Genomic DNA, 24,759 nt, shown 5'->3' with positions numbered 1-24,759 from the left:
CAGATACCTGTAGACAATGGTTGCTTACACTCATACAGTACCTTGTTGGGGTCAGGTCTCAGCTTCTCGTTATTGGCCATGGCTGCTTTCTCAGCTGCTTTCTTTTGCCGCTGGGGGCCCTGACCGAAGAAGATGTAGTTGACAAAGGCGTACTCCAGCAGAGCCAGGAAGACAAACACAAAGCAGCCCATCAGGTACATGTCAATAGCCTTCACGTAGGGGATCTTAGGAAGCGTCTCTCGCAAGTGGGTGTTGATGGTGGTCATGGTCAGCACCGTAGTGATCCCTGGAGATCAGTGGAGTCACATGTTTAGTGAGAAAGCAAGCAAGGCTTATAAGGCTGTAAGACATTTTTGTGGTCTGCACATTTTAGTTTTAAGCCACTCAGTGGCATGTCTCTGGGGAAAGTGAAGTCTGTAGGTCTGTCCACCACTTTCTTTCCAGCTGATTTATCTCAACAAATCGGATGGATATATTGGATTATGCAATTCACATTTATGAGTCCGACTGGAATCCGTGACTGACTTTTGCTCTAGCTCCATACACCAGATGACATTTGTGGTTTTGAGTAAGATGTCTGTTGGTTCGATTACCCTGAAATGTAGCACAAGCATTCTTGTTCACCTCAGGACAAACTGTATTGATTTAGGTGAATCAAAGCAGGTTTGATATGTCCAATACTTCATCTCTGATTGGGCACCTAAAAAAATACTGTTCAAAGTAGCTTCTAATCTGTACTTTGTGTTAAATGCAATGAGTTACAGTAGTTAGTGTTGATCCGATAGTACTTAGCAAATGATAGCCTTCTAACATGCTAAAGTAGAAAGATGAATGTGTTAGTGTTGTCTCCACAAGCGTGTTAGCCTGCTGATGTTAATATCTAGCTCTGGGCACTGCTGCTGTGAAGCCTCACAGACCCTCCAGCCCTAGACTCTTAGCTATGCATGAAATCACCCCTGTTTATGATGTAGTGCACACTTTTACTGTCCACCATTTTATTTGAGTGTCCCAGTGTTAATCTCTATCTACTCTTTTAGTGCCTTTAACAATTCCAGATTGGTTTAAGAAAGTTTTCACAACACACATACTCGCTTCTGCTAACAATACCACAATGTAATGCTCTGGATTTTATACATGCAAAAAATTATGATTGTTATGATGATAATTAATATTAGAACATCTTAAATGTTATTGTATTGCTCATTGTAAAGTATAAAGAGAGGAGTAAATGAATGGATAAAATGTTTCCTCGCATCGAATAACTGAGGTTATCAGGTGCTCAACAATATGGGCACGTGCTCGAGTGCTCATGATTGTGTGTTTATCTTGTATATATTATGAGGCCTGAGCATTCCTGGAACCTCTCGAGACGGAAACTGTGTGTGTGTTTTATATGAGTAAGGTTCATATCAAATCATGAATCCAAATGAACACAAAACAAACTGTAGTCTCTGTAAAAAGCACAGCATCACCACTGTAAACATCTGCTATTAGTCACAGCACAATTCACCTGCTTTCTTTTACATATGTGCATTGTGCTTGATACATTAGTCATCTGCATGCACAATCTGCATTTGGTTAGGTTCACACATATATAAATAACCCAGCAGCCAGCTGTGTCACAGTAGCATCAGGCTTCATCTCTCATTGGTTGCCTTCGCTTGTTGAACATTCTCGGCACACTGAGAGCAGCCACATCTTTAAATCACGTTAGCTTCCCAGCGCACTGTTTAGGGCTCCAACCTGCATGTGCCCCACTTCAGAAAACAAATGGTGTGTGTGACAAGGATGACACACATAAACCTCAAAGCCATTCCTCTGATGCCCTGCACTGTCATACCCAAGTTTAACACCAAAGGGAGCTTTGAAGCATCTCATCTCATCGGTAATGGTAGTTTGACATTGGTGTAAAAACATTAGGTGCATTGTCGCATTTTTCCGCGCTGTAATTTAGCTGTGATGTGGGTCTGATGAGCTGAGATCTATGACCAGTGAGAGGCTCCAGTAGATAGACAGGCAGAGAGAAAGACAGCACGCTTCAAGGTCGAGCTGCAGTGCTTCTCACTCTGCATGAGTCATGCATATAGTCATCTCTGAACAACAGACATTTAGCCAGGCAGCCTATCACACACTGCTATCACTCACACGCTCAGAGCTAACGAGAAAACAACTAAAAACAGACAGCAGGCTCACAACAGACACAATACCTAAATTAAGACTATATCTTAAAGCCTTGATGTTTGTTAAATTGGTCATCGTTTAATTTCGAGTCATTTCTCAGGGTCACTTTTCAGCAGTGGTGAGGCAATCCTACCCAGGGCAACTCTTGCAGCTGAGGCGTCATAGTTGATCCAAAAGGAGACCCAGGAGAGGATGGTAATCAGGATGGAAGGCATGTATGTCTGCAGGATGAAGTAACCAATGTTCCTCTTCAGTTTAAAGCTGAGGGACAGACGAGGGTAGGAACCTAAAAAACGTACAGGAAGAGGAAGTGGGATAGAAATAGATTTTCTTTCATGACACCCACTGAAAGCTAAACTTTCCTTGACAGTGAGGAGTCTGCCATATCTGTCTCAAATACCCATGTTTGGTTTTATGCAGTGCTTTTCATTTACAATAATTGTCATTTTTCAACTGAGTATACAGTGCACCATGAAAACCTGCTAATACAAGATGAACAACATGGCGAACTGTTGCATTGTGTACCTGTAGAGAAGACCACATTCTTGGAGATGAGTTTATAGTCGACAATAGAGAACTGAGGCAGCTCTATTCTGTCGACCCCGGAAACTGCACCATCTCCACCTCGCCAGTAAAATTCAATATCATCTGTGGTGTATCCATCTGCAGAAGATAAGCCAAAGCCACGACACTTAGAGAAACATTAGTACATTAATGTGCCATATTACATCATAATGTAGTGCAGCCAAGTGAAATGTCAGTGATTTTGTGGGTTTTAGCTGATTCACTTCAACTCTTTTATATCTTTTTCTATAGCAGAGCAGTCCCCAGCACAAATCACATTTGGGAGCAAAAACTTTTAATAAAAAGGGAAAGAAAAACATTTCTACTACATGTCTGCTGAATTTTACTTTTCTTTTTGTAAATTCTTGTGAAATTGGATAGTCGCAGCAATCAGGACTCTCATTTTGCTTGGGATGGTTGAAGTAAGGACGGATGTGACCTCAAAAGAAGTGCTGTAAGTTGACGTTGGTTGTTGCCAGAACCACTGCACTTAAAGGATACAAACATTTTAAGATTGATTTTCCATCTCACAAGTCACTTGACAAATGACAAATGCTCTAGATTTTTAATTCATCAAACTGAGCATTTAGCATATTATTGACTTTTATTTTTTGGACCCAGTAAAAAGCAGGTTATTGCTTTGTGGTGTGTTCAAGTGCTTGCTAGAAGCTCTGGAAACATCAGTTGCTTGGCTGTCAGCCACCAAACAGCAATCATCTAATGTAAGAAGCTACTATATTAGGATTAATATTGGCTTATTGTGAGTCATTTATCTTTGATTAACATACTTCACATCTTGTATATTGCATTTCCCTGGCTCCAATGTTCACAAAATATTGTGGCTCTATGGTCACGGTGATGAAGTATCATGTCAAGCAGGATTGCTTTTATTATGATCTTACTTCAGTTTGCTCTGCAGACTGGTTGGCAGAAATGTAAAGAATGATCCTTAAAAAAAGGCATTACAATTTGAAAATGTATCTATGAAAATATATGTCAAATCAGTTAAATAGTAAAAGCTTTGAAACTTCTCTGTGTAATGTTAGTGTGAAGCTGAATTTCTACACAAATGCACAATGTTTGTAGTAGAAAAAGGAAACTACTCAAGACAAAAGACTGATTAATCATTTAGGAGCAAAGCATTCTGCAGCGACAGCTCTGTATGTTTAGAAGCAGGGCATGTTTCCTTTGTGAAACACGCTTATATTGGGACAAAGCTATTTTAAAGCCACATAACAGTTTGAGAAGCAGAGATTTGGAGCATGATGTGTTCAGTGTGCTTGGATGGAAACCGTTGCAGTTTAGGGACTCCAGTGTTGCAGGCTCTCTGTTCTTGACATGAACATTGTTGTTGGCAAACAGGGAGCAGACATCTCCCTGCTCTGGATTCTTCGTTGTCTGCCATGCACTTAAAATAGATGCAGTGACCTATTCAGATGTGATGAATAATTAAACGCAAATGCTTTGATTTTTCAAAAGAGGAACACATAATTCTTTTTATGCTGTGACATTCAAGGTGAAGTTAGTCATAGTGCTTGTGTTGTGTTGTTACTAACTGGAAAAGCAGCACTTTTCCCTGCAGGCCTTTATGACACCCGACATTCTGATTTGTCCTAGGGTGTAACTAATAATAACAACACTATTTTCAGCTGCAGACTAATACACAATTGATACAATGCAGGTGTATGTGGGACTCATTGCTGTGTTTTAAATACTTGTAGCGTCCTGTTGAGGTCTTTGATGAAGAGAAGACTAATGAAGTCAGTTTCATTTATATAGAAATAAAAACTTAGTAATAAACCCCCCTGAACACCTTTAGGTGGGACTTGAATACAGAATAATGCATAATTACTAATCTATATGTTCAATCAGACAAATTCAATTTAATTTTAGTGTGATCAATTTGTTGCTGGTTTTCCTCTTTTCATTCAGGATTTGTAACAAATTAGATGAGTACAGATGATCACAAACTACTGATCACAACTAAAGGATAATCTTTAGTTGATGCATTTCCTGCCAAAGGGAAATACAGCACAGAAAACATCACTCCCAGTGGAACATATGGTGTATAATCATGAAACCGTATACTATTAAATGCTAACACTCCCCCTCTCCTGTCTGCAGAAAGATCATCTCTGTAATGTGCATGCCTGCATCATCCCATTTAGGACTAAATCCACCATGTTGCTGTTTTGATGTGTGGCTGGGATCAAGAAAGTGTTGAGACTTTTGAGAAAGGTAGGTTTTGTGTTAAAGTGTTAAAAGAGAATTTCATAACTCAGACATAACTGGTCAGCCTGGGGTGTTAGTCTCACACAAATGAAAAATCATGTTCTGTAAGCTCTTAAACATACGTGCACAGGCTGGTGTGTGTTTACATGTTTGCAATAAATCGTACACCAGAATGTGTACGTATGTTAAAGAGCTCACAGAGCATTGTTTTTTACAATGCATGCATGCACATGTATCAGGTGACCTTGTGTCTGTTAAAAATGCATCGAGTTTATCGAGGGGTGTTAGAGTTCTCCAGGCTCATTAGTCTGAATAAAATAGCATGGTCTGGCAAGAAGCTATTCCAACCTTAGAAATGTTGCCAGTTAATCCATGTGAGAGCAGATACTGCCTGGTGATCAAAACTGAAACTGTGTGAGGGAATGTGTGTGTGTGTGTGTGTGTGTGTGTGTGTGTGTGTGTGTGTGTGTGTGTGTGTGTGTGTGTGTGTGTGTGTGTGTGTGTGTGTGTGTGCGTGTGTGTGTGTGTGTGTGTATTTTGTGTTGGGCTGCCTGTGAGAGGAGCAGGAGAAAAAAAGAGTATGCATGATGGAAAGAGAGATAAAAAGGCTGGCAGGAAAAAAGAAGCGGATGAGACTGTGCAAAGAAAGGAGATGAGAAATGGAAAGAGGGAGTGATGAGGAGAAAGATGGGAGCATAATGGGAGTGGAGCAGTGAGAGCCAGTTCTGACCCACACTGGTTTTGTGCTGCTGGCAACAGTGTGATCAAACCCGGAAAGACTGAGCCATACACCACATCCCAGCCTATAAACCTTTTCTCCGGGGACTTAGATACAACTCGCAAAGGACCTTGTCTTTCCCTCTCTTGTTCCCCCACACTCCCTCTGCAGAGTCAGATCCCTACAAGTAAAAACTCCATGTGAAATGAGCTCTTTGTCCTGTATAAACATAGAGGCAGTTTCTAGAGAAAGCTGCACATTAAGTAACATCCACAATCAGCACACCCTTGAAACACTGGACGTAATCAGGCTCCTCCACGCCTTGGGAAGCTGATGCAGCCAGAGTTGAATTAATTAGGCTGGATGTTATCAGTCAGTGAGCCATTAGTGATGTTCCTCTTTCTGATGTGTATCTCTGGATATCTCATCAGCTTTTCTCTGAATTTTACAGGCAGCCTTATCAACCTTCATTCTACTTTGCTGCCACTGGACCGGCAAAGTATTCTTAAACCAGTTTTCAGAGCTGCATGTGTATGTGGAATCTGTTTAACTCTATGTCTATATGTGGGTGTGAGAGCTGGTTGTCAGGGACAACAGTACTTACAGCTTTCGATCTCCAGGGTGCAGTTTTGCTCATCTAGAGGGTAGCGGCGCAGGTCCATCATGCAGGCTGCAGTGGTGGTGATCCTAGACACAGAGTGGAACAGAAAACATCATCACAAAGCCAGATGAGCTAAGCATGAGCAGCAGAGTTCGTTTTGTTTGACCTTCACTACACAGTACTACACATGTCAGAGCAGGATGATGTTAAACCTGTAATCCATTAAAAGAAAAAAAACATGTTCAAATGGAAAATGTTATTAAATATCAGAATTCTCTCAAAAGAAAATTTGCCAAAGCTAAGAAAACCATCTTAGTTGAAGTTTTCCATTGAAAAAAATAAAAGCAAATACATAATGATCAGAGAGCAAATTTCTCTGCCTACCCTATAAGTTTTTATTTCCTGTTTTGAGGGTCTGAAAAGAAACCTCCTGCTGATTTTCGGATTTTTTTATAACAGTTCTCCCATGTCTGTACTCTAAACAGAGCTCCAGCTTCAACAAATTATTTCCTCTTTTCTCAGGCCATTTATCTTATTTGCTGTGTTAATGTTTTGCTTTTTGTTTTTCATTGACATCTGCCTCAACCTGCTTACCTTAAATATGAATGGATACATTAAAACAGGTTATTACTCCATCAGATGCCCACATACAGTCTGGGATCTCATCAGAGACAGACACACTTGCCCTGCTTGTTTTCCAACTATCGTTGCCCTACAAAATGCTTATTACCTATGTGATTATCCAATCAGAAGCTGGAAGATGCCAATTCACTTTGTCTTCACTTATGCCATCCTCATCTAAGTGTGTATCTTCCAGCTTCTGATTGCACCTTACACAGGTAAACAGCAGTGGAGATAGTAGAATAGAAAACAAGTAGGATAGTGGCAATCGAGGACCAGGGTTGCTTGCCCAGGTTCTAAAACCTGAACTTAGCATCAGCCTTTGACTGTGCCACATTTACATGTACTTGTTATTAGGTATTCGTGTTTTTTCATTTTATGTGCGTTTATTTTTGTGCCTTATGTTACACTGTGGAACCAGACATTTCAGGATTTAAATTTATTTGAATCCAAGAAAAGCATGCAAACTGAAATATGTATTTATTGATTTTTTTTTTTGGTGTGTTGTTGCAATATAATGCAACAACATTATAAATAAATAAAATTAAAATAAATGGACCAGTCGATCAGAGCTTAAATAAAACGCTGATAAAAGAGAAAGCTCACACGATAATTCTGACAGACACAAACTAGAACAAAATGACAAAGTATATTTATTTCTTGTAACTGCAAAAATTTTATATATTACAATTAGCACTTTATGTCACATAAAACAAAACACTAGTTTTATTTTCATCCCATAAGTAAACAAATCAAGAAACGAGTTCAGCCACTGGTCACAGAGTCGAGTAATAAAGAGCCGCCAAGTGTGAGCAAGCCTCGTCCGACAGGTTCACTCAGAGTGGATGCACTTCCCGTTACACACTCGACAAGTTGGCCATGGCCGAGACGGGCTGGCACCCGGCCTTGCCAATCCCTTGAGGCTCTCAGAGGGAGAATGGACACACAATTTAACTGAGACTGTGACTATGACTAGTATTCTAGACTTGTAAGACTGTTTTAAAAACTGATAACATCATGAGATTGTGGAAGGATTCCTAGTCATGATATTGAATTTTCTTAATCACAGCTGGCTGCTGTGATTAAGGATGAGCTCATAACTAAAAACTCTCCCAGGATTATTTAATAAAAAATTAATAAAATATACTTTAAAATATAAACAATTACTAATTCATTTCATATTTTAACCTGTTTTAAACATTTGTTTTTATTCAAATGAACGAAATGTGTAACTTTTTAAGATAAACTAACATTACAAATAAAATGTAAGTTCCTCACAGTGTAGTAGTACTTCATATTAGTACATGTAATATTTTAGGAGAATTCCTAAACGAGTTGCTTTTTAATGTGAGAATTTAAAATTGTTGTTTTTCTTGTTTTAATAAAACTATACTTTTAGCTTTAGAAGGAGAACACAGAAGGTATGTGGTGATAGAAGGTCAATATGCCTAAAATACATATACCTAAAGTCCTAGAAAAATATTAATTGTATTTCTAATTCAGAAATCTAATTTTTTTCAATTCAAATTGGGAAATTAAGTTTGACAACCTTTCCAGTTTACACAATATACTGTATATCATTATATAGTCAAATCCAAATCAAGGTAATGTGTCATATTATTGCTAAAGTCATATTAGTCATATACTGACATAAATTTTGTATCTTGCTAGTTCATTTTTAGCATTGCACGCAGTGACAAAATCCGTTCCGATATATAAAGAAATAGCTCCCTTTATATTTATGGAACAACAAAATCTAAACCTTGTCTCATGGTATGTAGTATTATCATTTTTCTCAGCCCTATAAATTATGTGCTCTAGAAACAAAAATAAAAACCCAAAAAGCTTTATTTTATTTTATATGAAAAGTTCTTTGGCTACATTTGAATCAATGTCTTTGCACATTTTAGCAACATTTTAAACTCTTGTATGCTTCTTAATTAAGAATAAATTGATTTGCCAGAACGCAAAACAATAATGTAGCATTCAAAACTAATTCACAATATCTTTCCTCTACTAAATTCAACTACAAACTTATCTTAAAGAGCATGTTGTCTTTGAAAATCATCTGCAAAGTTTATTTCAAAATCCTTCTACATAAGACTTGCAGCTCCCCTGGGCCAAGCCGGACAAGTTAGGGGTTTTATTTTTCGAGAAAGACACACAATCTTCCTTTCTCACACACTCAGACTCTCTTTACTACCTTTTTTTGCACTCTGGACTCTTATGTAAGAGCTAGTTTGCAGGGCCGCGGTGCACTGGGGAATTAACACAGGAGACTCATTTCTGTCCTAGTTCAGCCCTTTTATGGTCACAAGTTACTGAAATGTTGTTCTCGTCAGCTTGTCAATCATTACTCACCACTGTCACCATCACAACCATTAACTAATCACAGTTGCAGAGGAAAGCACAAGGGAAAAATGGAAATGAGGCCAAAATGGCAGGGGTAAAAATAACAGCCTATTTATAGCCCACCTACATCATCAGCAGAACTCTCAAAGCTTTTTTTGTCTGAGACTCTGCATCACTGATCAAGAGCTGCTTCTGCATCCCCAGGCCTAGCTAGCATGTCCAATACCCACTTCAAAACTAATAAACAGCTAATAATAAGTGAGCAGGAGAAACAGATGAGGAGTTCTCTGCAGGATTTCCTTCCCCATAGTTGCCTCTCCTCCTCTTCCTCATTGTCATTGTCACTGCAGCACTAATTTGCCTTGGACCTCTGCAGCAGTAGCAGCAGCAGTGATCAAGAAGCACAGGCTTGTTTGCTCTTTATCAACATCAGGACCGGCTCCTCTCTCTCAACCCAACCTGCCGGAGGAGAAGCTATGCTCTAGCAGATCATGCAGATTCAAACACGCTACATTTGCTCTGCATCTGAACTAATAGGACATGGAGTTCTAAAAAAAGGCTGTTTTGTTTTTTTTTTTCTCTTCTGTGCATGTTCCCTCACAGTTCAGCCTAGGGTCTGTATGTGTGTGTGTGGCCCTCCCTAAGGCAGCCTGTGCACCTTTATTCCAAATGACCTTGTTTACGGACATAACACAACCACCACGAATTCCCAGACAGAATCTCATTTCGAGGGAGCATCACAGCAGAGACCAAATGCAGAGAGAGTACTCTTTCCCAGCACGTTGCAAATCTGTACAGTCTTTTGTTAAACTAGCATTAGAATTTTTTTTGTTAAATTAAGATGGAGAATCTTCCTCCATTTTGGATTGAGAGTCCATCTTGAGCTGAGGAAACATGGCACACATGAATGTATTTCTTAAAATTTCGAAAAAAATGTCTCCAGTGTCTCAACAAAGAGGCTCCTATTTCTGTCAAAGACTATTTATTTAAAGGGGAAATTCCTTAATTTTAAAATATGGCCAAATATTTATAAAATGCACACATTCAAGCCATCCTGCCTTATCGGTAGAGAAATGGAAAACATTCAATGTGATGCTCAGATTGTTTTGATTTTATTGACAGACAGAATGGCTTATTTAAATCCCTCTTTTCCTCCACTCAGCAGCTTCTTCCTCCTGGCCATGTGATGTCATCTATTGAGCTGCAGAGTGGAACACTCCTCGCCCTGACAAAAGAGGACGTCAACCTCCATAGCACAAGGATACGTCCTCTCACAAAAAGGAGTACAAAACAATATTCACAGAGAGAGAAGACTGGAGGGGAGAGAGATAGGGAGACTCCTAATAATTTGAATGAAGTCTGACCTTCATATCTCTTTCTGTTCTTGCAATCCCTTTGTGAATCTTGAGCGGCACACATTAAGAGTCATGCACTAAATATCTTTGTCTTTTCTTCTCTGCCTGCACAAAATGAAAAGCTAAGTGGAGTTTGTGTTATTTCCTGTTCTGTGTTTCTTTTCTCTCAGTCTTGGCGGCATCTGTGTTACTGGCTGAGCCGTTTCAGGGGCCCGGTAATTAGATCAGACTGCCTCTCCCTGAGAGTCAAACCGAGCTCTAAAGTGACAGTTGGGAGAACTGTTGTAATTTTCTGCTCCTCTTAGTAATCGAAAATCAGGATTTGGCAGGATCGGGATGCACTAAATATCCAGGGAATAAGGAATAAACAACACCCTCACTCTTCTTCCTCTGCTGCGCCCCCAAAAAAAACACTATGCCCACTTTAAAACACCCACCTATAGACACAGATCCCACACACACACACACACACGCACACACACACACACACACACACAGTGCTCCAAACTAAATTCACATTTAAATTTACATTTAGTCATTTAGCAAACGCTTTTATCCATAGCGAGTTACATGTGAGGTACAAGGCAAGAAAAAATCTAAGTCAAGGAGAAAAACATTAAAGCAAAGTCCTATAAGAAAAGTGTTTACATTTCACCAGATGCAAGTGCAAGTGCATCTTTTAAATAGATTTAAGTGCATAGGAAGATGCGGAACAGTTCTTTTTTCAGCAGTTTTTTGAATATTGGGAGTGAGTTTGCTGATCGTGCAGAGTTTGGTAGCTCGTTCCACCATCGTGGGATCATTGCGCTGAAGAGGAAATAACACTAATCTGCTGGTTTTCCCCGGGTACAGTGTTAGCTACATTTGGTTAGTTCAGCACAAACCCTCTTCACCTTTGAGGGCAGTAAAATGTTTATTTTTACCACTTATTATTAAGGATTTTACAAAACAGCATGGTGTCTTACAAAAACTAGAGTTTGAGGTTTATGAGAAAGTAATAAGCAATAAAACAAAGCTGCAGAACTGATTTTGAATGTGTTACATTGTGTAACTCAAATAAAACATGAATGGTTATAAATTGTTAACAGATATTTTGAACAAGAAGATAAGACTCTTTGTAAACTGCACATAGTATGTATCTTAATGTATTAAATGCTTATAACACTAACTTTTACCTAAATATGTTATAAAACATGTCTACTGAGATGCATACAAGATGTTGTTCAGTGTTGTAAAACTGAACATTTGAATAAGTCATAAATGAAGCACCTTGTGCTGACAAGACTTATTTTAACTGCGGGACAGAACTGTATTTTTACATCTTGGTAGGATTTACGTAAACACCACTGCTGACCTTTACACTGATGTTAATGACTAAAATTAATTCATAGCCTAACAGATAATGACATGGTCATGCACTCAGACTCTCTGACAGGACATGCTTTCACAAACATCCGGTTTTGCAGTTGAGGGATCTGTGACTCCTCTCAGTTAGCTCTCATCCACCAGCCCTGCTGTTGCAACCAGCCAGCCCGTCTTCACAGGTATGTGTCAGTGTGCTCAGAGCGCACAGGCATCTGGCCGGGCTGACTCTGACAGCAGCTTGTGTCTGGATTTGCTAGCATCAAATAAAACCTGGACCAAACCCACGAACCAAATAATGGAGGAGCCGGGAGGCACCGGCACTGACAAGGACAACATAACAACTACATCTCTCTGCTGCACGCACGCTCTCTTCTAGCCTCCATTCCTTTTTGGCTGTGTTGGCCTTATATAATTGAGACAGAGCATTATAAATTACACCTCACAAGTGCTGAAACAAAATGTAGCAATGAATAATCTGGTGCAGTGCAGATACTTTTCAAGCTGCCCTTGTGCAGGAAGGGCATCTCAGTGTGGAGAGAATGACTGAAGGCTGCAACATCTTGAATTAGCAACAACAATCTCATCTTTTAAAAGTGGATACTAATCTGAGATCATTTTCACACACACACACACACACACACACGCCGAGACAAAGAGGAGGTGATAGATGAGAGCAGGCAGCAGATAGACGCAGTATTCTAGCCTGTGCAGTCAAAGTCACTGCATCAGTACAAATACAGATTCAGTGTTTATATTGAACTGCTACATTATTGATAATGAGCTATCAATTATGGATATCTCCTCAGAGACATTGCAGTCCAACATCACAACGAAATGTCTTGTGGATGGCTCGAAACATTCTGCCAATTAATTATTGACATTGATGATCAGCTGGGGATGCGAGAGACTAAAATATGAAGGTCTACACCTCATATGCAAAGTTTTTAATGGAAAGCTCCACTTTAAAACAACTATTACAATCATTTGCATTTGTTGCTTAAATGGACACGTGCAAAAATGCAGGGCTTGAAATTTTACTTGACCAAGTAAATGGAAGTCTTTGTTTATTTAAAATGTTTATTTAAATGTAAATTATTTGTAGTTTGTGTAGTAGCAACAAGTGCAAGAAACTGATCACACTGAGTCAGTCTGTGAACAAGCCAGCTCATCTAAACTGATGGTCTTTTACAGCCAAATAAATCCTCTTTACACTAGTCACAGGTTTCATGTGTATATGAGCTGGAAACTGGTGAATCCAGCCTGGAATGGCTAGATGAGTCCCCAGTCTTGTAAAAGTGAAAACAAGAAATTTTGGAGCAGAAGCATTGTGTTGTCCTGTCATTTGTTATTGAATGTTCTGGCACGAATAAACTTCCTTGAAGTGTCTTCTTTTTATTCCAATCTTGTTTATCACTTTAGAGATACCTTGATAAGCTTGTTGAAACCCTGATTTAAACCACTTTATTTTTATTGAAGTATATCCAACATGTCTGTAATCATCACTCGCTGGTCAGAAAAAAGTGCCCCAACAACCATCTAATGTAAGTATTTTAAGTACAGTCTGTCAAACTTGAACTTACTCAGTCCCTTCACTCTAGGTATCAGTTTTACTACACTTTAAATATATTATGACGTGGTGAGTATGAACAAGAAATTGTTATTTCAAAACTGTAGTTCACTAAAAAAAAGGCTTGGACATTATGCACCCGATACAATCACATTATTCAACACTGCATCGTGATCAATATCTGGATCAATGGGAGAGGTGGCTGTATAAGGCTTACCTGAGCCCATAAAGCACCGTGCCATCCGGGTGGAGACGGATCATCCTGTTCTTGACTGTGACGCCGTGAACAAAGGACTTTTTGTCATTGAGAAAGTAAGTGTCGGGCACCCACAGCTGGTCAGCCACTCGGTTATCCAGAGTCAGGTTGTAGGCGATCTCAGAGTAGGACAGACGCTTGTCTCGCCATGCTTGTTGGAAATACATGGTCAAGGTGTAGTCCTAGAGGACAGAGAGAAAGAGAGAGGGGGGTCCATTTACTAAAGCTAATTAAGGGCAATAGGTTGTATTTTGATTTCACATCATTTAGATTATAGAACATAACAAGCATCAACAGTTTGTCATTCTGAGCTTCCAAATGAACTTGTCTCCATCAGTGAGTCACAGCACATTCTACAGACTCTGCATAATGTGAAGGTCAGCTAAAAGGTCATTGGTTGTCTGAAAGGTCACAAAGGTTAATATTCAACTATTGTCTCTTAATTTTGTGACCATATCCAGAGGGGAACTTTCTCAGTTCAGACAATTGTCTCACACTGAAAATACAATCATACAAACAAGGTCTTTTTCTGCTCTGTAGAGACCATAGTGCCTCCAATGCAAACAGCCAGTAGATTTCCGCAGCTGGGGATTTGCTTATTTGTATTTCCAAATTTAACCTCACTGAAGAAAAACAGCATTTCTACTGTACAGTTTGTTTTTACACATGCTCAGAGATGTAGCAGTAAACCGTACCACCTCCTCTCTCACTCTCTCTGTCTCATTTCTCTGCTTCTCACTCTTAAAAAAAGACTTAACACCCACACAGTCACAGTAAAACACAGCACTGCAGTTGGATCTGCTCGGCTGCAGTGTATTGCAGGGCAATCGATGAGTGGGAAAACAAATTAAAAAATACAGTCCGTGAAACCAGGCATTTGAGCTTTTACTCACAGCAGCCATCATTATTACTTATCGTGTTATTTCAATTCCCAGCCTTTTCTGCCCATCATCACACATTGGCATGACAGTGCAAAGAATTTGCCACTTTCACTCTTTAACTCTTATCATTCATTGGGTGCAGTGCGAGCAGCCGAAACGCTGCATAAAAAGGGCATCTAAAAATACATGAGCTGCTGCCATGTTGATTTTTTCAGGAGAGAAAAGTCAAGTGAGGATGGCCGCATCCTTATCCTGTTTTACAAGAGTTTCCAGTGAACCTTCCTCTCAGGCTCGCTCCCTCTCTGTCTCATTATCAGCCTGTTGATCAGATATCTCTATCACCTTTTGGAATGTTAGCTGCTGCCTGCAGGCTCGGCGTACATCACCCACTAAGGCAACATCTCCCGCAATATGTCTTTAGTACAATCCTTCGCCATGCTTGTGAAGAAATACAAACACAAGGAGCTGTATGAATCAAAGAGGAAGATGTTGTTGGAAGAAGCAATACAACTCTCTGATTAAATGAGAAAGTAAAGATATTAACCGCAGCCCTGGTGTGACAATCTGAGCTACTTTTTACAACATTTCTGTTTTTTTCTTTTTGCTCGACACTAGTTTTGATGTAACTGGAGTGAAACATCCTTTGACATTTTAGTGGCTACAAGGAAGCACAAGTGTGTCTGTTATGTCACTCTCGTTTAGGATTTTTGATGTTTGCATTTGCAGCTGTTCATGTGTATGTTTCACATGTGTGTTTATTCAATTACTATAATGATTACATTTTAAATAATATTCCTTTTTTTTGGATTGGGGGACATTAATAGAAAGTACATACTATGTACACATGGATGAATTTTAAAACAATGGGCCACTCTTCACAGTTTTTACAGGGAAGGAGCCTTACACGCTTTCTCTGATACCCACAGGAGCATTTGATGGAGCAGTAGATGTAGAAAACTTTTGCCACCGCCGCTAAAAATAATGTGGTTAAAGGTATTGAACAGTCGGTGTTTGTTGAAGTTTAGGCAAAAATCAACTTGGTTTAGTTTTAAGAAATACTTCTTCATTAAGGTTTACAGGACTTTGGTTATGATGGTTACAATTACAACATAAGATTAAGGTTGTAGAACTTTCATGGACAAAAGAAACAGGAAATAATGTCACATGTTACAGTCCATGTCCGGTTGACATTGTCCTTTACTCCCCTCATGTTTATACTATCACTAGAGGTCATTTAAAGATCAACTGTGGGTTGCAATAAGCTGTTTCCATGGAGCCATTTTTAGAGTAGGACAGTGTCAAAACCACAGGTGTTACTAATAACATTGGTGATGGCCATGTTCCACTCGAGTGTCCCAGTAAACTGTGACAGCGTGACAGTGATCCATTCGGAAACACACCAGCACCCTGAAACTGAAGCAGCTAAGCAGAATTAAAATGTCCTCTGGGAAACATAGAAATCTTCAGAAATCGCTGGTTAAAACAGCTGAGTTTGAATTAAGGTACCCGCTCTTGTTTCTATTTGTGTACTGAATGTGTTTATGTGTATGCATTTGCAGGGTTAAAGAATATAGAGAAGCACAGAGAACACCTGGGCCTGCACGCTGCCTTTTGGCTGTGCTGTGAAATGGCAGCATAATTATGGCCTCACAGATGGTGCTGTTTACCTTCACTTGGACATCACTTGAGTTTAGAGAGGGACTCAAACTACCACTGCCTCATCCTTTTCTGAGTACTGAAGTTATTTTTCAAAGAAAAACAAATCTGGAACATGGACTACAATACTGCTGGGAATACATTTGGTTTTATGATGAGAAAAGGATGTTGTACTTTCCTGGTGCTCTGCAGAAACACAAAGCAGTAAAACTATGTAAAATTAAAGCACCTAAAACGTTTCAAAAAACCTGCAAACTCTGCAGTACTGTATACATGTGTGTGTGTCTGTGTGTGTGTGTGTGTGTGTGTGTGTGTGTGTGTGTGTGTGTGTGTGTGTGTGTGTGTGTGCTAGTGTTGTTTGTCAGTGTATTGGACTATAGGACTAGTACTAAATATGAGAGTGAAATCACATCCCAGCATTTTTGACAGCAAATATAAGGATTACGTTGTCATCATCAATCAGGCAGAATGTGTTTACATACAAAAGATGGAGATCAAGAAGCAGGTGATTTGAAGTTACTGAGAAACAGGCCGTCCGAGTGCTGGTCTAGCAAAGTGACCTTCACTCTCCTTTGTCACAATCACTCCTCAGAAACTCCATTAACATCACACAGACGGCCCAGTGAGCATCAGTGAGGGAGACATCTTGTGGAGAGCACCAACATTGGGAAAAAGACTTTTAAAAAAGCATGACAGCAGGGGATATATAAATGTGATGATGACACACACACGGCCAAGTTAAAAAACATCAAGGCTGGTTGCACAGTGACAGTGTCTCACTATAGATATGTTTCTGAGCTAACAAACCTCCATTAAGAATCTGACAGGATGACAAGGAGTACATTCGTGTTTGCCAGAGAAATCTGACAAGCTACTGTTGTTACACGACCACCATTACAACTACATCAGCTGTCACAAGCGACATGGGAGAGAGCTGCCAATAGACGATCTTAATACAAGCCACACGGCTGTGTTGAAGAAACAACTGACATTAATGCATTCACTTTTTGTCCGTGTGAAACTGTCTCACTGCTTCAATTTATTATTCCTACAAAAAAAAAAGAAGTGGATTAAGATCCACCATTACAATTAGTCCATTTTCAAGTTTTAGTAAATCTTCTGTTTCTGTATTGGATTTTAAAAAAACACACTGTGTGATCTTCTATTTAACCCTGTTGTGGTGTTTTGGATCTTGGAGACTCAGGGTCAATTTTAGCATTTGAAAAAAAAAAAAACAATGGAGTATGTTTTTTTGATTTTGATTCTTAAGCATAATACCTCGTGATTTTCCCGAAATTCTAATGAGAATTTCTTGTAAACATAATTTTGTACTAATAACTGACAGTTGATTTTACATATCACTACACTTCCCACATTAAGTCTACTTAGATTTTCGGGTTGCTTCTCTTATAAAATGACTTCAACATCCCCAGGGTTTAACTGTGTACCTGAATTTTACATCCAAACAAAATAAAAATACAATTGAAATGTTTTCAACACTAACACAGCAAATCCTGCTAGCACAAGCATGTTGGTGAAAAAAATCCTTATTTGCTGTCATATCAGTGCTTCATAATGTCTGTAGTTTGTCGCCTTCATTAAATAAGCAGTTTGTGGTGATGGGAAGGCCTACCACCTCATGCCATTTACAGTTTTTTGATAAGAGAATGAGAATGTAAACTAAATTACAAAAATAAATCAGGGTTGAGCACACTATGAACTGTGTGTGCCTTTCTCTCTTCATTGCAGCTTTACAGGACCGGACAGACGCCCACCATATTGCTAACACTTTAATCTGCTGTGTCCTGCTGCAGAGCGCTCCAGTGGAAACAGGGAAGAATGTGCTGATAATAAACATGTCTACTGTGCTACAAGGAAACAATTCAACATTTGGGCAATAACAAGCTCGTCGGCAGACATTGCAGCCGGTCGTCTCCGTGTTTCCCCTCTGCGAGCTGGAGGAGACGCCAAAGCACATCAACTGGTCAAACTGAGTTTATTCATTTGTTGTGCTCTTTCTGTGTCTGGTTAAGTACAAGCTTCAAATTAAATCTTATGGGTCAGGGGCTGAGTTAGTGCATTTGGAATGAGCTGTCGGCCATGCACATCCTGAGGGAAGTGACAACATGGGCGCTTTTATTACTCCCTTTCCAATGGGTCATTTTTCAGCTACTTAGCTTCAGTGGACAAAGTGCCTGACAGAATCATTAAGGGAGCCATCAAAACATTAAAGGCTTTTAATGGAGCTGGCTAACATACTCACTTTTTTAAGACATGCAGCCTTTTTGTTCCCATACCACCCATAATGAAAAAACATTGTGACCAATTAAAATTTTGGTGTTACTCCCCTGTTGCAATGGGAAGCTGCAACTGTTGATAGTCTAAGCAAATGACAAACAGAAAATATAAATACAGTGCAACACAGGAAACACTTTTAGGATTTTTTTGTATAAAATTGTAAATATGTAACAAAATTACAGTTAACTATTTACCTCCAAACTGTTTATGATGTACTTACTTTTGGTACATTTTACCATGAGCACTGATAAATTGTTGCTATTAAAAACAATACTTCCCCAGGTTTTACTCTCTAATATGGTGTAATTGTGTTTTCTAATGCTCATATTCTGCTACTGACACTGTTTTATCTACAAATTAACCCAGTCGGCACACACAAAAATATTATGCAGAAAACACAGTGTGCATATAAAAAAAGCTCCAGGATTAAGTGTTGTTCTAGTGCTGTAATTATGGTGCTGACCACATTAATCTCTTACTCTGTGTGTCCACTCAGCATAACTAATGACATTGTTCTGGACAACCTGCATTCTTGTCTTAAGCTTTTTGGAAAGCTCAGGAGACCAAACCAAGAAGGCAGAATCAAAGCAGTACAAAGAAAAACTGTAAATATACTGTAAATACATGCATGAGTTCAACTTTTGATTACCATTTTTGCAACCTCAAAAAAGCTACAGTTTTTATGTAAATATTTCACTATTTTAAAAAATTTTTTAGAGCAAAGTCAAAACACTTCATTGGAAATATAATCAATCAATAAATAGTTGTTTATATAATTAGTAGTGTTATGGTAAATTATTTGCACTGTCAGCATATATTAAAAATGTAAAATAATAGCAACAAAACTAAACCTGGCATCTCCGAAGGCAGAACAAGCTGGATGACAAATGTTGAAAAACCTTGAACAACTCTCTAGAAAAAGAGGCCGTATTAGTTTTTCCTTGACTTCTAGACTCAACAAAAAAAGCTTTGTCGTCATGGCAACAATGAGTAAAAATAACACAAGCTTATTTCCCAAAAGCTGAAAATAAAATGGAACGGGATCAGTTTGGACAAACAAGATCAAAATGGTTGCTAATTCACACACATAAGAAGCTGCATTTCTCTCACAGGGCTGCATTGTGGCGCTGAGGCCTGCGCTGCGTTGCCTCTGGTCATCCGCTCCCGTTATCTGTCGGCCAGATCTCCCTTGCTCATGCAAAGAAACCAGCGCTTGTCAGGGTAATGATCGTAATAAAGGGAATGCTCACGCCCCACTAATTCCTCCGTCCCAGAAGCCACCACAGCTGGTTTGTTTAAACCTTTTAATTCATAGCCAGCTAATTAACATTCAGAGAAGAGTATTATAGTACAGGCAGTGCCTCTTAACAACCACCAACCTCAGGTATTTTACATGTAATTAACGAGTGGGATGAAGGAAAGACAGGGAGCGAAAATACTCATTTACCTCCCTCGTTATTCCAGCTTGAAAGTGGATACTGTAGCTTTCCTCAACATATGGATGGCATGCTGAAGATGTTATTATGCAGCACTGATGCATTGCTGAGACAACAGACTTTTATTTAATCAGCTGCACTGGCTGTGTGCAGAACACTTTTTAATGCACCGTAACTGGGGTCGGTTCCTGGATCTGTGATTTCAGCAAAAACAAACAGAATTATGCAAATGCAATTTCAGCTGCTAAGTGAGGGAGATGAGCGATGGAACAAGACACTAGCGCATGAACAGACAGACGGACAGAGATAAACAGAGGAGGAGGAGGCGGCGAGGGGTCTCAACCATAATATAATATCTGTGCCGTATTTTGCACTCACCCCAGTGAGTCAGCACAGCCCACCCAGCGGGGATGTGTGGTCACACCTTGGTCTCTGAGGACACTTCCTTCTCAAAATCATACATTTGTAATGTCATGCAAGCAAGGATGCAACTACGATGTTGACTGACCTGCACATTTTATTGCCTGACAACATGGCTGACCTTTGAGCCACAACAAGCTCTGGTTGTGGATCCTTCTTTCACTCTCTCTCTCTCTCTCTTTCTCACCACACACACACTAAACAGAATGCAGAAAAACAAGTCTGCACCTTGGCATGTGCATTTGATTCAAGCACAACACATAAAGAAAAAGGCTAAAGAATTACCAAACCCATTACACACGCGATCATCACCTTAACACCACCATCTCAGCCTTTCATGTCGGCATAGAAGAAAAATGCCACAATGGCTTCAATCGGTCTCAAACAAAATGCAGAGTTCATTCTCCACCAGAGGCAGTTTTATCTTCAATTAGAGAAGCAAGCAGCTGTCTATATGCCAACCTTGCTCACTGCCATGAAAACAGGGATGCACACAAACAAAGAATTCAGATCCAACCATAATATTTCACGTCTCACAGCGAATTCCTAAATTTCCCTTCAGAATCTTTTTTATTATTTGCCAAACTCAGAATTCATTTGTAGTGTCATTGTAGTATGATCATATTAAAAAAACAGTTTGGTTTTGTTTAACAAGGTGGAACAGAGTTAGTTTTTCCCCTGATTGAAGACTTAAGTCCTGGTGAAGTCAACACTGGTCAGACTTTTAAACAGTAGATCTGGCTAAATAAAAGCTTCTGATGTCTCTTCTCCCCTTGCTGCTTGAAGAACATTTCCTTCTTTGGGACCACTCTTTCATCTGCAATAGCTTCTAATGGCGCCAAGGAAAGTGACTCAGCACTTATCCTCTTTTTATCTTTAATTCTCAATAATTGTTTAAGTAATTAGAGCAAACAATTATTTGCAATTATTAAGTAAACAATTGCAAACAGTCAATAACTCCATTCATTTTTCTTGGATTTCAGTGATGGTAAGCTAAATATTGAGGGGTTTGCACTGTAGATTAGACAGAACAAAGTATTTGAAGCTTTTCATTTTGATGTACTGACTGATAACCATAGGGGAATACTTCCATATGTGGCTAGGAAGAAGCGGGAATCAAACCATCAACCCTGGGGTTCATGGACAGCTTCTCTTCCAAATGAAGCATAGCCTCCCCAACACTGAGTCTAGGAAACGTTAAAAGTAATTTTCTTTATTTGCTGACTCATTTTTTACGAATTAATAAAAAAACAGTCTGTAGTTGCAGCCCTAGATTGAGTTGTAAAATCGTCTGTAGTCTTGTGTTTAACCCTTTACTGAATCACTGGCTGGTCAGTCACCAACGCTGCTGAAACCAATTATGGCTCAAACACTCAGATAAATATAAAAAGCCTAAACACTATAACCTTGACCTCCCTCATAACCTGCTCTTCACTGCCTTCGCCAGTTTCATCCTGGCCTCTCTCCACGTTGTTTTCCCTCTCAGCACTTTAATCTAGCAGCTGCCCCTGATGAGGAACATCAAAGCAGCCTTGCACCGAGCACAGGTCACTAGCTCCATCCTCGTGATCACAGTGCCCGGTGATAATATTGATTTCTCTGGGGTCAATCTCATCAGCTGTCGCTAGCTATTGTACCAAACAGAGCTGGACATGGTGAAGAAATGAGGAAGAGGAGGAAATTCTGGCCTGTTTTTTAAGTTGCAGGGAGGATATTTATTAAGGTACCAACAACGTGGGGAACACAGGTACACATGTCCTTTTTTAAAACTTTTCGCCTAAATTTGTGCATCGTGTCAAAAGGACGGCCGTGCTGATCTGGCAGAGTGAGCTTTTCAGAGAAATGAGTGAGATGAATGCTCTCTCATAGCCAAAAGGGAGCTGCATGACGTCAGTTGCCATTCAGTTGCGCACAGTTTTGTGCTTTGTTACACACACACACATGGATGTATGAAGCAGTGTTTTTTTTTCCAGATGAATGCTTGCATAGATGCCTAGTTCTTAAGTAAGATAACCCTTTGGAGCAAGGCAGAGGTGGATTACATGGCTGCTGAGCCCAGAGTCACAGCCAGGGATCCAGTCAAAGTGGTGGGAGGGAAGGATGTAGGAGAGAGAGAGAGAGAGAGAGGTGAAAGCAAGTGAGGGGTTTCTATTTCAAATCTCCCCAGACCCCTGAGGCTCTTCTGTTTTGGCTGCATCCTCCACCAAAATGAATGATTTCCATCACAAGAGAAATTCTGATCATCCACTGTTGTTTCTCATCCAAAACAAAATCCCATCAGCTGCTGAACCCATTCAGTGCAGTTTCTAATGACCATCAGACACACAGATTTGACAGGCTGCCAAATCAAAGTCTGACAGGCCAAATTAACTAGACACCAACTTAAAAAGTCTCAGTTAATAATAGAAAACACGTCTCCCTCCATTCCTAGTGGCAAACTTGTTTTTATGCTCTTATATAACATGTCTATTGTGTTGCTCCATGAATAGGCTGCTTTGTAAATGATCTGTCCTCACACTCTGAATCCCCTGCAAACATCACCTCTAATGTCATTTCTTTAATGCACAAAACACACTACAAATAGATAATATTTAATGCGGTGCAGCACCTGCCCTTAGTTAAAGACACCATCAGTGTTATGTCGTCTGGCTGTCACACAGATCAATAGGTGGTGCTCTTGTATGGACTGCTGAACTTTTCCCCCGGTCCTCTGCAACTCCCGCATGACGTTCAACTGTGTGAACCAGAACTCAAGACGTCGTTTTTGTTGCAATGCTGTGTGACCAGACATTTATTATTAACAAATTGCTTGCGTCATATGGCAAGCAACGGGGAAGAGGCTTTTACGCAAATGGTGAAGATGTGATTGGGAGCCGGATTTTTTAAAAAAGGAAAGATTTGGATAAGGAGAAGGTGATTTTATTCATTTAGTAGGTAACTGCAAAGAGAGGAGGGAGGATGCCTTGTCACAAAATTACACCACCGCTTGACAACGTGAAGCGCGCGCACACACACAGAGACACACACACACATACACACACACACACACACACACACTTGCAGCTCTTCGTGCGCGCAGCCGGGGCTGTGCGTCCGAGTGCGCCAGTGAGTGTGTGTTTTGAATTCAAATGCAGCAGCACACCAGAGCTGCAAATGCGGAGACCGAGAGGAGGATGGCGGTGATGTGTTTGGGAACTGAAGCCTTGTTTTTTTTTTAACGCGATTAAAACGAATTCACAAGGTACATCAAACCTGGCTCAGATTATCCCGACTCCTTCACACACACTGACCCGTAACAAGCAGCCCACTTCAACCGTGCCAGGTAGAATTGGGAACATTAAGCGCAGTAATAATTATGAAGATGCACCTACCATATTGACTTCAGAGACCATGTCTATGCTGGCTATATCTATATTCATCCCCACAGCCACCGGCGCACCTGTGAAGGAAACGAGGCATTAATACAAGAGATATGAATTACTCTCTCATCGTGTGAATTTAACAAATTCGTGATGCGCGCACAGGTTCCTCTCCATTCCCCTCCACCTACAGGAGACTTGTGCATCATCGCCCTGAGCCCAAATCTTAATGTTTAACACGCAGATCTTAAATGCACCGCTTAAATGCTGCCAATTCCATCTTTTTAGTGAAATAATTAAACGTGGATGAGCCGAATGGCTCGCCTTGAAGCTCGTCTCATCTCACCATCAAATGAAATATGCACATCATTTACGGATCCATGATTAGTGGATTAAAGGAGGTTTTGCAATTCATTGAACATGTATTGCATGTTAGGGGAGCGTGAAAACATGATATTCCGTGTTCAGTTTGCTCGTTACCTCCGAAATCTGGCCTCAACCGAATGTCGTATCCTTTCATCAGTCTGTCCACTGTTTCCTTTACCAGAGGCATATTGCTCGGATCTTTGATATCCTTGACGCTGTAGACAAAAAATGTGGTTTATTGCAAAATAGCTTATTAATATTACATGCAAGGCGTAGTTTAACAGAGGCTGCATGGCATGCAAGACAGATGATCAGAAGATGCAAACGTTTACCTTTGAGCCCAGACAAAAGTCACCAATAAAGAAAAAGTCAAAATCCCAAAGTGGTTTTTCCTGATCCTCCCCATTGCAACAGTTTTTGAGGCGGTTTCTGGATGCGAGTGAGGAGAGCGCACATCCAACTTACTCCAGGCAGCGCAGAGGAGCCAATGAGGGGCGCATGCGTGCAGCCAGCCCAAGATCAAAGAGTGGA

General features: G+C 40.0%; 1 protein-coding gene across 3 annotated transcripts in view; it reads right to left on the bottom strand.

Annotated features, from left to right (window-relative positions):
* gabrb2a (gamma-aminobutyric acid type A receptor subunit beta2a) overlaps window positions 1-24,737 on the bottom strand; it is a 28,443-nt gene extending 3,706 nt beyond the window's left edge. The window contains exons 1-8 of one of the 3 annotated variants that reach the window (XM_067519099.1): window positions 24,561-24,733; window positions 24,343-24,443; window positions 23,875-23,942; window positions 13,774-13,994; window positions 6,300-6,382; window positions 2,707-2,844; window positions 2,315-2,467; window positions 42-286 (exon numbers count right to left, since the gene is read on the bottom strand). In XM_067519099.1, the coding sequence (XP_067375200.1) occupies window positions 42-286; window positions 2,315-2,467; window positions 2,707-2,844; window positions 6,300-6,382; window positions 13,774-13,994; window positions 23,875-23,942; window positions 24,343-24,443; window positions 24,561-24,634 (1,083 nt within the window). In that variant the 5' untranslated portion in view covers window positions 24,635-24,733. Of the gene's footprint in view, window positions 1-41; window positions 287-2,314; window positions 2,468-2,706; window positions 2,845-6,299; window positions 6,383-13,773; window positions 13,995-23,874; window positions 23,943-24,342; window positions 24,444-24,560 lie in introns of all 3 variants that reach the window. The other 2 variants (XM_067519098.1, XM_067519100.1) reach the window with 2 other exon arrangements.
* Window positions 24,738-24,759: the final 22 nt, after the last annotated feature.

The sequence above is a fragment of the Channa argus genome, chromosome 10 (genome assembly GCF_033026475.1).
Source record: "Channa argus isolate prfri chromosome 10, Channa argus male v1.0, whole genome shotgun sequence".
Lineage (NCBI taxonomy): Eukaryota > Metazoa > Chordata > Actinopteri > Anabantiformes > Channidae > Channa > Channa argus.
The sequence above is the reverse complement of the archived record's forward strand: the minus strand, read 5'-3'. Positions and strand labels throughout refer to the sequence as shown.